The sequence below is a fragment of the Bufo gargarizans genome, chromosome 1, assembly GCF_014858855.1.
Source record: "Bufo gargarizans isolate SCDJY-AF-19 chromosome 1, ASM1485885v1, whole genome shotgun sequence".
Taxonomy (NCBI): domain Eukaryota; kingdom Metazoa; phylum Chordata; class Amphibia; order Anura; family Bufonidae; genus Bufo; species Bufo gargarizans.
The window spans coordinates 78,607,466-78,625,634 of record NC_058080.1 but is presented as its reverse complement, the minus strand read 5'-3'; the positions used below and the strand labels follow the sequence as shown (position 1 = coordinate 78,625,634).

The 18,169-nt window shown below is 47.4% G+C and overlaps 1 protein-coding gene across 2 annotated transcripts in view; it reads left to right on the top strand.

Moving 5' to 3' along the window:
• The first annotated feature begins 2,899 nt into the window (after positions 1 to 2,899).
• The window catches only part of CCDC149 (coiled-coil domain containing 149), a 92,355-nt gene continuing 77,085 nt past the window's right edge, over positions 2,900 to 18,169 (top strand). The window contains exon 1 of one of the 2 annotated variants that reach the window (XM_044296520.1): positions 2,900 to 3,047. In XM_044296520.1, the coding sequence (XP_044152455.1) occupies positions 3,000 to 3,047 (48 nt within the window). In that variant the 5' untranslated portion in view covers positions 2,900 to 2,999. Of the gene's footprint in view, positions 3,048 to 17,263; positions 17,367 to 18,169 lie in introns of those variants that run through there. The other variant, XM_044296512.1, reaches the window with a different exon arrangement.

Sequence of the window (18,169 nt, the reverse complement as noted above, 5' to 3'; positions counted from 1 at the left end):
GTCTGGTGCTGTAAGGGTTAACCCCCTGATTGGGTGTGGTCTCTTTGGGCTATTTAACTTCTGCTGGAAGCCTGTAGCTCAGTGTTCCTCCAGGTTTGGTGTGTGCTGCTGGTGCACTGCGCCTGACTTTATCATCTGTGCAGTGAGGGCCACCCTTGTGGTCATACTATCACAGTGGGGAGTGGGGAGTGGGGAAAACCCCCCACCGTACAATGTCAGGAGATAAACGGTAGCTGCTAGGCCAGGATGCCGGAATCAGGGAGCAGGTCACCTCTTATTGCGTCCCTAATCCTCACCGTATGAGCGGACCTGGAAGAACAGGTCGTCTCTCCCCTGCTCCTATGTGAGGGATTATCAGGGCGACTCAGGGCCAAAGGTATCTTGGTATGAGCTGTCCTACCATCCAGGTCCGCTCATACGGTGAGGAGTTAGGTCTCATGCACACGACCGTTGTTTCATTCCATGTCCGTTGTTCCGTTTTTTGTGATTTTCTGCGGACCCCTTGACTTTCAATGGGTCCGTTGAAAACTCGGCTAATGCACCATTTGTCATCCGCGTCCGTGATCCGTGGTTCCAGTCCGTAAAAAAAATATAACCTGTCAATTCAAGTCAATGGGACCGTGAAAAAACGCGGAGGCACACAAGATTGACATCCGCAACCTCGTGTCCGCGTCCGTTTTTTTCCTAGCATTTGCATGGCAAACTTGACTTAGACTTTTTTTTACTTTCCTTCATGTCTGGTGATCCTCCAAAAATAAAGGAAGACACACGGAAACAAAAACGGAAACGGATCATAGAACAACGGAACCCCATTTTGCGGAACGGAACACAACAACAGTCGTGTGCATGAGGCCTTAGGGTGAGGATTAGGGACGCAATAGGCGGTGACTCTGGCATCCTGGCCTAGCAGCTACCCTTTATCTCCTGACATTGTACGGGGGGGGGGGGTTTCCCCACTCCCCACCGTGACAGCCTCATGAACACGTCGTTTTTTTTTCAGGTCTGCATCGGAGCCGCAAAAACATTCACTTCAATGGGGCCGTAAAAAATATGCTGTCCGCATCCTTTGCTCCGTTCCGTGGCCCCGCAAAAATAATATAGCATGTCCTAATCTTGGCCGTTTTGCGGACAAGAATAGGCATTTCTACAATGGGCTGCCCTTTCCGCAAATTGCGGAAGGCACGTGGGCGGCTTCCGTTTTTTGCGGATCTGCGGTTTGCGGACCACAAAAAACGGAACTGTTGTGTGCATGTAGCCTTATTCACACAGTCAGTGTTTGGTCAGTGATTTCCATCATTTTGAGCCAAAACCAAGTGTGGGTCCAAAGCACAGAACAGGTGCAGATCTTTCCCTTCTCCCTTATGTCTGTGTAGGATCCACTCCTGGTTTTGGCTCACAATCACTGATGGAAAACACTGACTGTGTGAATGAAGCCTTAATGTGGGAGAAGGTGGATCAGAAGTTTGGCCACAGGATCAACAGCAGGGGGTGCTAACAGAGGGGAAATATTGTAATAAAACTACATTTGAAATGCCCAATTTACTCCATAGTAATACTTCTAGTGGGATAACCCCTTTAGGAGACAGAGACAGCAGGAATCCTAGACAGCTTACAGCTTTTCTACAAATTAGGCCTCATGCACACAAACGTATTTTGTTTCCATGTCCGTTTTTTTTGCGAATAGGATGCAGACCCATTCATTTCAATGGGTCTGCAAAAAATGCAGACAGCACACCGTGTGCTATCCGCATCCGTATGTCCGTTCCGTAGCCCCGCAAAAAAAATAATAACATGTCCTATTCAATTTGCGGATCACAAAACACATACGGTCGTGTGCATGTAGCCTTAGGCTACTTTCACACTAGCGTTCGTCGGTCCGCTCGTGAGCTCCGTTTGAAGGAGCTCACGAGCGGACCCGAACGCCTCCGTTCAGCCCTGATGCAGTCTGAATGGAGCGGATCCGCTCAGACTGCATCAGTCTGGCGGCGTTCAGCCTCCGCTCCGCTCGCCTCCGCACGGCCAGGCGGACAGCTGAACGCTGCTTGCAGCGTTCAGCTGTCCGCCTGGCCGTGCGGAGGCGAGCGGATCCGTTCAGACTTACAATGTAAGTCAATGGGAACGGATCCGCTTGAAGATGACACCATATGGCTTAATCTTCAAGCGGATCCGTCCCCCATTGACTTTACATTGAAAGTCTGAACGGATCCGCTCAGGCATCTTGCGCACTTAGAAATTTTTCTAAGTTATTAATGCAGACGGATCCGTACTGAACGGAGCCTCCGTCTGCATTAATATGATCGGATCCGTTCAGAACGGATCCGATCAAGCGCAAGTGTGAAAGTAGCCTTACTTTGTGTGCATTCCATTTATCCGCATTGCCGTTCCGCAAAAAAGTAGTGCATGTCCTATTATTGTCTGCAAATCACGGTCCGAGGCCCCATTAAAGTCATTGGGTCTGCAAAAAATACGGAATGCACACGGAACACATCCGTATGTCATCCGTATTTTGGGGATCCGTACTGTAGAAATGCTATGCCCAGCCCATATTCCTCATGTGTTTGGTGATTAACAAGTTACTATTTCTGTATACGATCCGCAAAAATTGATCAAATACAGAAACCATACGGATATGTCTTGTGGAATAATGGAACAAAAGAGGACTTAAATCAGAGAGAAAAAAAAAACTCAGATACGGAACAACGGATCAGTGAAAAACGGACCGCAAAACAACAAAGGTTGTGTGCATGAGCCCTGAGGCGGATTACAGACTTGCAATGCAGATCCAGTATACGGGACACAGGCTGATAACAAGTGGTGTAACAGGTTTGTCACATATGGTTGGTGCACACCCCTCCCTTGCAGGGTTTGAAAAGCTGACGTAGAACAAACAGTGCAGGCAACGTGGATCAGGCTCAGGAAGCTGCAGCTTATGGATGACTGCCTTACTGTACATTGGCCTAATGAATCTTACCGCTTGATGTATCAAAGCTCTGCCAATCATGAATAGTAACCATACAGAGAGTGACTGGCAAGGACTAGTCAGCGAGGTGAGTCCCTAGTGCTACTTCTAGACACTGATTATTGATACTGAATAATACCTTTCCACATATGGCTGGTTTTATGGTTTTATTATGTGACATACTGTATCTACAGAGCGGTATTTAACTCTTCGAGCTGGCATTGTTTGTGCATCATGATCAGGGCCACCGTACTGTAATCGTACAGGGTGCATCAGCCGCTACCGCTACCAATAACTTGACAACCAAGGCCGCTATGTATAATTAGATTATTTTATATGTGTATGTTGGTATTATTTCAGCACTGTGTGGTGGTACTATTTTGCCACACTATTACTAAGGCACTGTATAGTATAGTATTTTTTGTGTGTATGTTGGGCGATATGGTGCAGCTCGTACAAGAGGGTGAAAAGATTTGTGAAGTACAAGGAGCCAGCAGAGTCAGGTGTGTTCCTGTGTCTGCGTCAAGACGGAAGAGGAGCAGAACAGAGTGTGCTGCAGAGCACTGGAGAGAACCCAAAGTGTAGCTGAGAAATAGTGAGGGACTGATGGCGGTCTTCCAGTCTGTTTGCAGCATACCCCAGAGAAGTATAGTAGAACCCCATGCAGGACTGGTGGCAGTCTTCTGGTCTGTATATTGTGTACCCCAGAGAAGTGAGATTCAGAAACAGGTGGCCAATCAGTCTTAGGCCTCATGCACATGGTCGTTGTTCTGGTCCGCATCCAAGCCGCAGTTTTAGCGGCTCAGATACGGACCCATTCACTTCAATGGGCCGCAAAAGATGTCCACATTTGTTGCTCCGTTCCGGGGCCCCACAAAAAAAAATATAACCTGTCCTATTCTTGTCCGCGCTTTGCAGACAAGAATAGGCAGTTATATTAAAGGCTGTCCATGCTGTTCCACAAATTGCGGAACGCGCACGGACGCCATCTGTGTTTTGCACATCCGCGGTTTGCAGGCCGCAAAACACACCACGGTCGTGTGCATGTAGCCTTAAAATGTGGTAGGATGTTTTAGCAGTATTCCCTTCCACTGCAGCAAAGCCTTTCTGCCTTAGGCCTCTTGCACACGAATGCGGGCTGCAATGCACGGACTCAATCCATGGGGCAGCCACAGCGGATCGCGGACCCATTCACTTTAATGAGTGCACGATCCGTCCGTTCCGCAAAAAGATAGGACATGTGCTTCCGTAGGGTTCCGTTCCGTGCTTCCGTTCCGCATCTCCGGATTTGCGGACCCATTCAACTGAATGGGTTCGCATCCGTCATGCTGAATGCCCACGGAACGGCGCCCGTGTATTGCGGATCCGCAAATGCGGTTCGCAATACGACCACGGGGCGCGCACGTTCGTGTGCAAGAGGCCTTAAGGTACTTTCACACTAGCGTTTTTCTTTTCCGGTATTGAGTTCCGTCCTATGGGCTCAATACCGGAAAAAAACTGATCAGTTTTATCCTAATGCATTCTGAATGGAGAGCATTCCGCTCAGAATGCATCAGTTCAGTATCTCTTACGTTTTTTGGCCAGAGAAAATACTGCAGCATGCTGTATTTTTCTCTCCGGCCAAAAATTCCAAACCCTTGCCGGAATGCCGGATCCATTAATTTCCATTGAAATGTGTTAGTGCCATTAAAATTGCCGCATTGACGGATCCGTTCTTCCGGTCCGCATATGCGCAGACCTTTTAAATCTGTGAAAAAAAGAAATACCGGATTCGTTTTTCCGGATGACACCGGAGAGACGGATCTGGAATTTCAATGCATTTGTCAGACGGATCCGCATCCAGAGTCGTCTGACAAATGCCATACATTTGCGTCCGGATTGACAGATCCAGCATGCAGTTCCGGCGACGGAACTGCCTGCCGGAATCCTCTGCCGCAAGTGTGAAAGTACCCTTAAAGGGGTTGTCCGCTTTTTACTATTGATTATTGCCGATCAGCTGTTTGAAGAGAAGGCAGCACTCATACAAGCGCTGCCTCCTCTACTTTGTTTACCTGCTGGCCACAGCAAATGGTGTCCCCATTCACTTCTATGAGACGGCTCTGTCTGTTCAAGCGAATACTAGAGAACAGTTACATAGAAGTGAATAGGGACGCCATACTTGTAATTACACTGCTCACCACTGCAATTGCTGCGGTAAACAGAGCAGAGGAGGCAGTGCTGGTATGAGCGCTGCCATCTCTTCAAACAGCTGATCGGCGGTGGTGCCAGGTGTTGGATGCCCGCTGATCTAATATTGATGACCACATTTTTAACTATAACTTAGTATGGTATCTTAAAGGGGTTGTCTCACTTCAGCAAACGGCATTCATCATGTAGAGAAAGTTAAAGGGGTTATCTCTCGCGCGGATCAAAACATCCGGTGACGGGGGCGGGGCAGCCAATAGCAGGCCGCTGCGGTAATGAGCCTCCCTAGCGTCACTCGCGATACTAAGGAGACTCGTCGCTGTCATGGCCTGCTTCTTCTATATAATACATGCTATTTGCTGAAGCGGTAGAACCCCTTTAAGTGTATGTACAGGTCCTTCTAAAAAAATTAGCATATTGTGATAAAGTTTATTATGTTCTGTAATGTACTGATAAACATTAGACTTTCATATATTTTAGATTCATTACACACCAACTGAAGTAGTTCAAGCCTTTTATTGTTTTAATATTGATGATTTTGGCATACGGCTCATGAAAACCCAAAATTCCTATCTAAAAAAATTAGCATTTCATGAAAAGGTTCTCTAAACGAGCTATTAACCTAATCATCTGAATCAACTAATTCACTCTAAACACCTGCAAAAGATTCCTGAGGTTCATTACTCAAAACCGCAATCATGGGTAAGACTGCCGACCTGACTGCTGTCCAGAAGGCCATCATTGATACCCTCAAGCAAGAGGGTAAGACACAGAAAGAGATTTCTGAACGAATAGGCTGTTCCCAGAGTGCTGTATCAAGGCACCTCAGTGGGAAGTCTGTGGGAAGGAAAAAGTGTGGCAGAAAACGCTGCACAACGAGAAGAGGTGACCGGACCCTGAGGAAGATTGTGGAGAAGGACCGATTCCAGACCTTGGGGGACCTGCGGAAGCAGTGGAATGAGTCTGGAGTAGAAACATCCAGAGCCACCGTGTACAGGCGTGTGCAAGAAATGGCCTACAGGTGCCGCATTCCCCAGGTCAAGCCACTTTTGAACCAGAAACAGCGGCAGAAGCGCCTGACCTGGGCTACAGAGAAGCAGCACTGGACTGTTGCTCAGTGGTCCAAAGTACTTTTTTCGGATGAAAGCAAATTTTGCATGTCATTCGGAAATCAAGGTGCCAGAGTCTGGAGGAAGACTGGGGAGAGGGAAATGCCAAAATGCCTGAAGTCCAGTGTCAAGTACCCACAGTCAGTGATGGTCTGGGGTACCATGTCAGCTGCTGGTGTTGGTGCACTGTGTTTTATCAAGGGCAGGGTCAATGCAGCTAGCTATCAGGAGATTTTGGAGCACTTCATGCTTCCATCTGCTGAAAAGCTTTATGGAGATGAAGATTTCATTTTTCAGCACGACCTGGCACCTGCTCACAGAGCCAAAACCACTGGCAAATGGTTTACTGACCATGGTATTACTGTGCTCAATTGGCCTGCCAACTCTCCTGACCTGAACCCCATAGAGAATCTGTGGGATATTGGGAAGAGAAAGTTGAGAGACGCAAGACCCAACACTCTGGATGAGCTTAAGGCCGCTATCGAAGCATCCTGGGCCTCCATAACACCTCAGCAGTGCCACAGGCTGATTGCCTCCATGCCACGCCGCATTGAAGCAGTCATTTCTGCAAAAGGATTCCCGACCAAGTATTGAGTGCAGAACTGAACATAATTATTTGAAGGTTGACTTTTTTTGTATTAAAAACACTTTTCTTTTATTGGTCGGATGAAATATGCAAATTTTCTGAGATAGGAATTTTGGGTTTTCATGAGCTGTATGTCAAAATCATCAATATTAAAAAACAATAAAAGGCTTAAACTACTTCAGTTGGTGTGTAATGAATCTAAAATATATGAAAGTCTAATGTTTATCAGTACATTACAGAAAATAATGAACTTTATCACAATATGCTAATTTTTTTAGAAGGACCTGTACATAACAAATTACAACATATTTAACTCAATACACATTGCATTAACTTTGTCAATGGTAATTAACACTTTGCAGTAGTATGGGAAGTCAGACATCGGGCATAACCCCGTTTAGCTGACGACCTGTTATATAAGGGGACAGATTACTGTACAGTTATAGGAGATGTCTGCTCTGTAGACTGCAGAATTGTGGCTGCAGCTCTGGACTACAGTTGCAAGAAAAAGTATGTGAACCCTTTGGAATGATGTGGATTTCTGCACAAATTGGTCATAAAATGTGATCTGATCTTCATCTAAGGCTACTTTCACACTAGCGTTCGATCGGATCCGTTCTGAACGGATCCGCTCATAGTAATGCAGACGGTGGCTCCGTTCAGAACGGATCCGTCTGCATTATAACTTAGAAAAATTTTCTAAGTGTGAAAGTAGCCTGAACGGATCCGTCCAGACTTTACATTGAAAGTCAATGGGGGACGGATCCGATTGAGCCATATGGTGTCATCTTCAAGCGGATCCGTCCCCATTGACTTACATTGTAAGTCGGAACGGATCCGCTCGCCTCCGCACGGCCAGGCGGACACCCGAACGCTGCTTGCAGCGTTCAGGCGTCCGCTCACTGAGCGGAGCGGAGGCTGAGCGCTGGCAGGCGGATGCATTCTCAGTGGATCCGCCTCCACTGAGAATGCATTAGGGCCAGACGGCTGCGTTCAGGGCCGCTTGTGAGCCCCTTCAAACGGAGCTCACGAGCGGACACCTGAACACAGGTGTGAAAGGAGCCTAAGTTACAACCATAGACAATCACAGTCTGCTTAGGGCTCTTTCACACCTGCGTTCTTTTCTTCTGGCATAGAGTTCCGTCGTCGGGGATCTATGCCGGAAGAATCCTGATCAGTTTTATCCTAATGCATTATGAATGGCGAGAAATCCGTTCAGGATGCATCAGGATGTCTTCAGTTCAGGACCGGAACGTTTTTTGGCCGGAGAAAATACCGCAGCATGCTGCGCTTTTTGCTCCAGCCAAAAATCCTGAACACTTGCCGCAAGGCCGGATCCGGAATTAATGCCCATTGAAAGGCATTAACCGCCTCCGGACCGCCTAACGCAGGATCGCGGTCCGGAGGCGGCAGCTCTGCGCAGAGTGACGCATATACGCGTCATATCACGTGAGCCGAGATTTCCTGTGAACGCGCGCGCACTGCGGCGATCGTTCGCTGGCAGGCTGGAGATGCGATTTTTGTTTAACCCCTAACAGGTATATTAGACGCTGGTTTGATAACAGCGTCTAATATACCTGCTACCTGGTCCTCTGGTGGTCCCTTTTGTTTGGATCGACCACCAGAGGACACAGGTAGCTGTGTAAAGTAGCACCAAACACCACTACACTACACCCCCCCTGTCACTTATTAACCCCTTATGAACCCCTGATCACCCCATATAGACTCCCTGATCACCCCCCTGTCATTGATTACCCCCCCTGTCATTGATCACCCCCCTGTAAGGCTCCATTCAGACGTCCGTATGATTTTTACGGATACATGGATCGGATCCGCTAAACACATATGGACGTCTGAATGGAGCCTTACAGGCGGGTGATCAATAACAGGGGGGTGATCACCTCATATACACTCCCTGATCACCCCCTGTCATTGATCACCCCCCTGTAAGGCTCCATTCAGACGTCCGTATGATTTTTACGGATCCACGGATACATGGATCGGATCCGCAAAACACATACGGACGTCTGAATGGAGCCTGACAGGGGGGTGATCACCCATATAGACTCCCTGATCACCCCCCTGTCATTGATCACCCCAAGGCTCCATTGAGACATCCGTATGATTTTTACGGATCCACGGATACATGGATCGGATCCGCAAAACGCATACGGACGTCTGAATGGAGCCTTACAGGGGGGTGATCAATGACAGGGAGGTGATCAGGGAGTCTATATGGGGTGATCACCCCCATGTCATTGGTCACCCCCATGTAAGGCTCCATTCAGACGTCCGTATGTGTTTTGCAGATCCGATCCATGGATCCGTAAAAATCATACAGACGTCTGAATAGAGCCTTACAGGGGGGTGATCAATGACAGGGGGTGATCAATGACAGGGGGGTGATCAGGGAGTCTATATGGGTGATCACCACCCTGTCATTGATCACCCCCTGTAAGGCTCTATTCAGATCTTTTTTGGCCCAAGTTATCGGAAATGTTTTTTTTTTTTTTTTTTTTTTTCTTACAAAGTCTCATATTCCACTAACTTGTGTCAAAAAATAAAATCTCACATGAACTCACCATACCCCTCACGGAATCCAAATGACATTTATATTCCAGACTTCTTCTCACGCTTTAGGGCCCCTAAAATGCCAGGGCAGTATAAATACCCCACATGTGACCCCATTTCGGAAAGAAGACACCTCAAGGTATTCTGTGAGGGGCATATTGAGTCCATGAAAGATTGAAATTTTTGTCCCAAGTTAGCGGAAATTGAGACTTTGTGAGAAAATACAAAAAAAAAACAATTTCCGCTAACTTGTGCCAAAAAAAAAAAAAATTCTATGAACTCGCCATGCCCCTCATTGAATACCTTGGGGTGTCTTCTTTATTCTGCCCTGACATTTTAGGGGCCCGAAAGCGTGGATCCAAATGTCTAAAAATGCCCTCCTAAAAGGAATTTGGGCCGCTTTGCGCATCTAGGCGGCAAAAAAGTGTCACACATGTGGTATCGCCGTACTCAACAAATGGGAAAAGTTGTCTTTTGCCAAGATATTTCTCTCACCCAGCTTGGGTATATGTAAAATGACACCCCAAAACACATTCCCCAACTTCTCCTGAGTACGGCGATACCACATGTGTGACACTTTTTTGCTGCCTAGATGGGCAAAGGGGCCCACATTCCAAAGAGCACCTTTAGGATTTCACAGGTCATTTTTTACACATTTTAATTTCAAACTACTTCTCACACATTAGGGCCCCTAGAATGCCAGGGCAGTATAACTACCCCACAAGTGACCCCATTTTGGAAAGAAGACACCCCAAGGTATTTCATGATGGGCACAGTGAGTTCATGGAAGTTTTTATTTTTTGTCACAAGTTAGTGGAATATGAGACTTTGTAAGAAAAAAAAAAAGAAAAAAAAATCATCATTTTCCGCTAACTTGTGACAAAAAATAAAAAGTTCTATGAACTCACTATGCCCATCAGTGAATACCTTAGGGTGTCTACTTTCCAAAATGGGGTCATTTGTGGGGGTTTTCTACTGTCTGGGCATTGTAGAACCTCAGGAAACATGACAGGTGCTCAGAAAGTCAGAGCTGCTTCAAAAAGCGGAAATTCACATTTTTGTACCATAGTTTGTAAACGCTATAACTTTTACCCAAACCATTTTTTTTTTTTACCCAAACATTTTTTTTTAATCAAAGACATGTAGAACAATAAATTTAGCGAAAGATTTATATATAGATGTCGTTTTTTTTGCAAAATTTTACAACTGGAAGTGGAAAATGTCATTTTTTTTTGCAAAAAAATCGTAAAATTTCGATTAATAACAAAAAAAGTAAAAATGTCAGCAGCAATGAAATACCACCAAATGAAAGCTCTATTAGTGAGAAGAAAAGGAGGTAAAATTAATTTGGGTGGTAAGTTGCATGACCGAGCAATAAACGGTGAAAGTAGTGTAGTGCAGAAGTGTAAAAAGTGGCCTGGTCATTAAGGGGGTTGAAGTGGTTAATCCAGATCCGGCCTTAAGCTAAACGTCGTTTCGGCGCATTGCCGGATCCGACGTTTAGCTTTTTCTGAATGGTTACCATGGCTGCCGGGACGCTAAAGTCCTGGCAGCCATGGTGAAGTGTAGTGGGGAGCGGGGGAGCAGTATACTTACCGTCCGTGCGGCTCCCGGGGCGCTCCAGAGTGACGTCAGGGCGCCCCACGCGCATGGATGACGTGATCGCATGGCACGTCATCCATTCGCATGGGGCGCTCTGACGTCATTCTGGAGCGCCCCGGGAGCCGCACGGACTGTAAGCTTACTGCTCCCCCGCTCCCCGCTCCTACTATGGCAACCAGGACTTTAATAGCGTCCTGGCTGCCATAGTAACACTGAACGCATTTTGAAGACGGATCTGTCTTCAAATGCTTTCAGTTCACTTGCGTTTTTCCGGATCCGGCGTGAATTTCCAGCAAATGGAGTACACGCCAGATCCGGACAACGCAAGTGTGAAAGAGCCCTTAAACTAATAACACACAAAGAATTAAATGTTACCATGTTTTTATTGAACACACCATGTAAACATTCACAGGGCAGGTGGAAAAGGTAGACTAATGACATCTCCAAGAGCTAATTGGAGTGAGGTGTCAGCCAACTGGAGTCCAATCAATGAGAGGAGATTGGAGGTGTTGGTTACAGCTGCCCTGCCCTATAAAAAACACACACCAGTTCTGCGTTTGCTTTTCACAAGAAGCATTGCCTGATGTGAATGATGCCTTGCACAAAAGAGCTCTCAGAAGACCAACGATTAAGAATTGTTGACTTGCATAAAGCTGGAAAGGATTAAAAAAGTATCTCCAAAAGCCTTGCTGTTCATTAGTCCACGGTAAGACAAATTGTCTATAAATGGAGAAAGTTCAGCACTGCTGCTACTCTCCCTAGGAGTGGCCGTCTTGTAAAGATGACTGCAAGAGCACAGCGCAGACTGCTCAATGAGGTGAAGAAGAATCCTAGAGTGTCAGCTAAAGACTTACAAAAGTCTCTGGCATATGCTAACATCCCTGTTATCGAATCTACGATACGTAAAACACTAAATAAGAATGGATTTCATGTTAGGATACCACAGAGGAAGCCACTGCTGTCCAAAAAAAAACATTGCTGCACGTTTACAGTTTGCACAAGAGCACCTGGATGTTCCACAGCAGCAGTGGCGTACCGCCCATAGAGGCAGACCACGCCACTGCTATGGGGCCCGTGGCACTGGGGGGCCCGTAGCGCAGATAAGGCCCCGCCCACTCATGACCTGCAGCCGGCTATGCGGCTGCTTTTCTCCCCAGGGCCCAGCCCCAACATCAACTCATCTTCTTCTGCAATCTCCGCGCCCCCCCCGCCTCCATGTTTAGCTGAATCGCCTCCCAGAGGCGCGGCTAAGTCCTCAACACCCGCCCCCCTCCTCAGCGCCGCGCTCTGCAAACACCTGATCCTCCTCTCGTCGGCGTCCCAAATCCCGTGCAGGCGCAATGCCGGTGATTGCCTGCGCTCTGATAATACGGCTGAGGGCAACAGCTTCAACATCGTCACTGGGCATGCGCCGAGCCCAGTGACGATGTTGAAGCTGTTGCCCTCAGCCGTATTATCAGAGCGCAGGCGCAGGCAATCGCCGGCACTGCGCCTGCGCGGGATTTGGGACGCCGACGAGAGGAGGATCGGGTGTTTGCAGAGCGCGGCGCTGAGGAGGGGGGCCGGTGTTGAGGACTTAGCCGCGCCTCTGGGAGGCGATTCAACTAAACATGGAGGCGGGGGGGGGGGGCGCGGAGATTGCAGAAGAAGATGAGTTGATGTTGGGGCTGGGCCATGGGGAGAAAAGCAGCCGCATAGCCGGCTGCAGGTCATGAGTGGGCGGGGCCTTATCTGCGCTACGGGCCCCCCAGTGCCGCGGGCCCCATAGCAGTGGCGTGGTCTGCCTCTATGGGCGGTACGCCACTGCTGCTGTGGAACATCCAGGTGCTCTTGTGCAAACTGTAAACGTGCAGCAATGGTTTTTTTTGGACAGTGATTTTACTATTGTTGTGATCAGATCACATTTTATGACCAATTTGTGCAGAAATCCACATCATTCCAAAGGGTTCACATACTTTTTCTTGCAACTGTATATTATACTAGCTGTAGGTGAAAACCAGCACAGGATAAATATACAGAGGAAGACAGGACTTTATCCTGACATACGCAACTATATTGAATACCTCCAGGGGCGTAACTATAGGGGAAGCGGCTGCTATGGGGCCCTGACCCAGAAGGGGTTCATCCAGTAGGAGGAGGACTAAAAGATTTTGTCAGGGCCCCCTCAACAGTATTACACAATGAAATTATATACAGTGACAGTATAGACAGTGTAGAAAACGGATGGAACAGCTGCCGGGCCTGGTCTGAGAGAGCGATCTTTACTAGCCACAGGAATGGGGGCAGCATGAAAGGAAGGGGTTGCAAAAAAACTACTGGGGGAGGGGGGCCCTATCCAAACATTTGCTGTGGGGCCAAGTCATTTCTAGCTACGCCACTGAATACCTCCCAACTTTTTGGACGGTCAAAGAGGGACACTTATGGTTTATTGTGTTAAAGATCCACTTTTCCTACATATTTATACACTTCAATAGGTTTTTTTTCACAATAGCACAAAAATATCTGAATATAAAAATGTCTAAATCCTAATTGCATCAAATAGTGGAATAATATGCAAGGTGGGCTTTAATATATAGATTTGAACCAGGGGAACGCTTTCTGGATCAATATTGTAAATGTAATAATGCAAATCTACACCTCAAGATCAAAAAGAGGGACATATAAGGAGCAAAGAGGGACTGTTCCTGGCTTAGGAGTCCGTGCTCTAAATCCGTATATGGCTATGTCCATATATGGAGTCAGTGCTATGGACATGAAGGGGGTATCCCCAAGCATTGTCAGTATGCTTGGGGACACCCAGTGTATTTAAGTCTAATTTAGCCTCTATTTCTGAAATGTCTGCCAGGATTTGAACTCACATCCTTCTACATTAAAGGCAACAACCTTAACCACTGAGCTATAGAGCTCAATGCTAAACTATGACAAAAAAAAAACTCATAGTAGTTTCTCATTGTATTATATTACTATACAAAAACAGTATCATTATTTATTTATTTTTGTAAAAAAAAAAATGTATGGCACAAAATAAATGTGCAATTACAAAACAAAAAATATAAGGCAGGTTAACATGAAGCTCTATAGCTCAGTGGTTAAAGGGGTTGTGGTTACAGACCACCCTGAAATCCATCAGTGGTGGTCGTGCTTGCAAACTATAGGAAAAAGCTTTAGTCTCTCTGGTGGCCGGGGACCATGGGAGTGCACATAGGCTAGTGCTTTTTTCTATATTGTGCAAGCACGACCACCACTGATGGATTGCAGGGTGGTCTGTAACCATGGAAACAAGCAGTGTATATTGTGATGGAAAAATAAATCCAATAAAACCTAGTGGCCTGAACTAGGATATACTAATAATGAGCCTGGAAGCCTAGTACAGGCTGCGGCTCATTTTAAGAACTGGGTGCTTGCCCCGATCTCCGCTACATTGGTAGCGAGTGCCTGGTTGCAGAGCAGACACCATCTTTAAAGAGCCGACATGTGCCGTACATTTACGGTGGATGCTGGAAAAGGGTTACTGGTCACATGACCAAATTCTTTGTGTCTTGACACTGGAGCTGGTGCAGGTACTTTGGGAGAGAGGCGTTGTGTATGCCTGCAAGCGGCCGGGTGAGGGAGGGTCTAGTGCTGTGCAGTCCTGGGGTACATACTGTATGACCACCCACTAAATTGCTATAGGTTTTTGTGAGGGAAGGGAACTCATTCCTGTGAGGGGAGGGGGCATGTGGCCTATTCTGGGGGCAGATCTGTGTGTGGGGCTTTATGGGGTGTAAATCTGTGAGGGGGGGCCAGAATCGACAAAATGTGACTGTGTTAGTACATTATTACAAGATTTGGGGCCCCACTTTTGATTTTACCCAGGGCCACATTTTGTCTAAAACCGGCCATGGGCCCACTGTTGAATAAACAGGCAGCTTGAATCAAAGGGGAGGGGAGGCACTTGTGATATGGAAGAGGCATTGAAACAGATTGATATTCACATCTCTATCACTATGCTATCTGGGGGGCACTGGAGGTCATTATAGTGTGTGGGAGCCACAGGGGGGGACATGTCACTGTAAACAAATACCACAAGGGGACCCACTGAGATTCATCACCCAAGGGCCCACATGAACCTGGAGCCGGCCCTGCTTGGGAGGTATGATACTGGGAATACTAACAGGCTTCCAAATTACATTGAGGAGAAGATGTTTGAAAACTGGTGTGAAGGAAAAGTGGAGAAGTGGTCCATTTCATTTTCGGCGTAGTTTGCCGCCTTTTTCAGAAAGGCCCCTATAACAAAACTGTGTTTGTCTCCAATAGCAACCTATCACAGCCCAGCTTTTATTTCCTAAACTGCTCTGGAGAAACAAAAGCTGCGATGTGATGACTGGCGTACGAAGCCCTTAGATTTATGAAAAGTGCCTAAAAAAAGGCCTGTCTTTGTTGCCCATAGCAACCAATCACAGCACAGCTTTCATTCCTTATAGTGCTCTTGGAAGCTGAAAGCTGCGCTGTGATTGGTTGATTTGGCAACAAAGACAGTCTTTCTTTTCTTTTCATAAATCTAAGGGCTTCGTTTGCCCGTCTCAGTAAAAAATGCACTGAAGTAAAATGCCGTAAGTTTTTTTCAAGAGAGACAGGCCTCAAATACATTTTGTGCATCTTCTGCCGGCTCAGAAAATCCAATTTATGCCAAAGTATATGCCAGTATTATTGTAATTCATAGCTACTTGTGTTTGGCATTGGAAGGCCACCACATCCCTCCTGCTAAGCCCTGACCAAAACATTGTGTGTGCCATGTAAAAACCCAAAAAGTCACTACATTTTTCCACAAATCTGGCTTTGCACAAAAAATTCTTGACTTTTGTGGTGTACAGTTGCGATCAATTCTCCACTAAAGGGGTATTTTTATGGAGAACTGTCTTTGTTGCTCATAGCCACCAACCACAGAGCAGCTTTTATTTTTCAAGAGCAGACTATGACATGAAAGCTGCACTATGATTGGTTGATATGGCCAACTAAGGCTTTCTTCACGTCTGTGTTGTGTCCCCTGCTCCTATGACGGAACAGAACAATGGAAATATTAGCGCCAATGTGAACATCAGCAAAGACCGCCTTTCTTTTTAGACAGTTTTTTTCTAAATGTGGATAGCAAAATAATGCCAGGTATGAAAGTGGCATAGCTTAAAGGGGTTTTCTGGGTATCTGATGTTGATGACCTATCCTCAGGATAGGTCAACAATATCAGCTTGGTGGGGCTCCGACACCTGGGACCCCTGCCGATCAGCTGTTTGAGGAGGTTGTAGCGCTCCAGTGAGAGCTGTGGCCTCCTCACAGCTTACCAAGCAGAGCGCCATCCATTGCAAAGCGGTTGTGCTTGGTATTGCAGCTCAGTCACATTCACTTAAGGGGGTTGTTCAGAGCTGAACCCGGACATATCCTCATTTTCACCCAGACAGGCCCTCTGATATAAGCATTTCATGCTCTCCCTTGCCCTGCGCTGTATTGCACTGCTAGGTGGAGGCTTCTGCCTAGCAGTGTTCCCGGTGACATCACCAGCACTGATGAGCGCACGTTTTACAGGCTGGGGCAGCACTAAAGCCCGCCAATTAGTGCCGGTGACGTCACCGGATCTCCAAAAAGAGCCTGAATCGCGCAGGCAAAAGGAGCATTTCATGCTCCAATGCTCAGGGGGGGCTAACTGGGTGAAAATGGGGATATATCCGGGTTCAGCTCTGAACCTGGACAACCCCTTTAAACGTGACTGAGCTGCACTTAGGCTAGGTGACCAATGAACCCCATGTCACTGGCCTAGGATGAGGGGGCAGCGCTCACCGGAGCACCGTGTTCTCTTCAAACGGCTGATGGGCGGTGGTCCCAGGTATCAGAAACTTGGAAAACTCTAAAACCCTTACAATATGGGCGTGCCAACAATAAAACATTTCTAGGACAGGGTCCAAATCTTTGTTGCAAAGGTGACAACCACATGCCGTTCAATTAGTAGACTGTTCTCCCCAGCCAGGGGGTGAGTGGGCTATATACTGCATGGAGCCAGGTGTGCACTAGCAGGCAGCATACAGCACTGCACACATCACGTCCGTACATTATGGCAGCCCAGGAATACAGGAGCCAGATGCCGGTGACGTCACTGGGAGACGAGGGAATCCTCCCTGACCGGGAATAGCCCTGGCTCCGCTCTCTGATTGGCTGCCCGCGCAGCTCCAACCCTGACTGTGAACGCCTGCGAGTGGGCACTGCGCATGCGCCGTCCCCGGGAGCTGAGGCTGAGGTTGTAGGGGACTGCAGGGAGCTGGAGCAGCCCGGTAGCATGATGAGGAGCGGAGGTGGGGGAGACCCGGATGATGGCCGGGACTGGGAGGTGAGGATGGTGCCTGCTCTCCTCCATGCTGCACTATAGTTTACATACACTGAGGCAGGAGTGACAGGGGGGCTTGGCATAGACTTCGTGCCATGAAACCTTAGGCCCAGGTGATGCAGGTGCCATGGCAGTACAGTCTACAGATCCTGTTCTGTACATGGGCACAGACAATGCAAGCCCCAAAGTCCATCACGCTGCAGGTCACATAAATACTGTGCCTTAGTGAAGGCGTAGCGCCACATTTACATAGACTCAATAGGGCGCTATTCACATAATGGTTATACATTGCTATACCCGCACACATACTGGCAAAAGACTGTCCTTTAGGTACGCATTTACAGGTTTAGATCTGGAAAAGTATGCGTAAAGGTGTAGCGGAAGCCATTGGCAGATGGATGTACCTGTGGAGGCCTCCCTATGCAGGGTAGGCGCCTTACTATGCCCACATGTGGTGTGAACAGAGCCTTGTGTGACGTACACTAAACTGAACTGGGCAGTTCTGACAAATGTGGGGGCGGCCCCCTCCAGGTAGTAGTGTCAGACTGTTCTATGTATAAAGGGGTCATGACCTCTATGCCGGATCCATATGATGGATGCTGACGGACCCTTATTGACTGGTAAAGGGATCGGTTCCTGTATTGTGTTCTGTAATTTCTCTGCCGACTGTCATCAGCAATACCAAAAAAATGGGAATGACTGCGTGTGTGTTCCGTGTCCATATGTTTGCATGTCCGTTCCGCAAAAAAAATTGAACTTGTCCTATAATTGTCTGCATTACGAATGCACACAGCCGGTATCTGGGT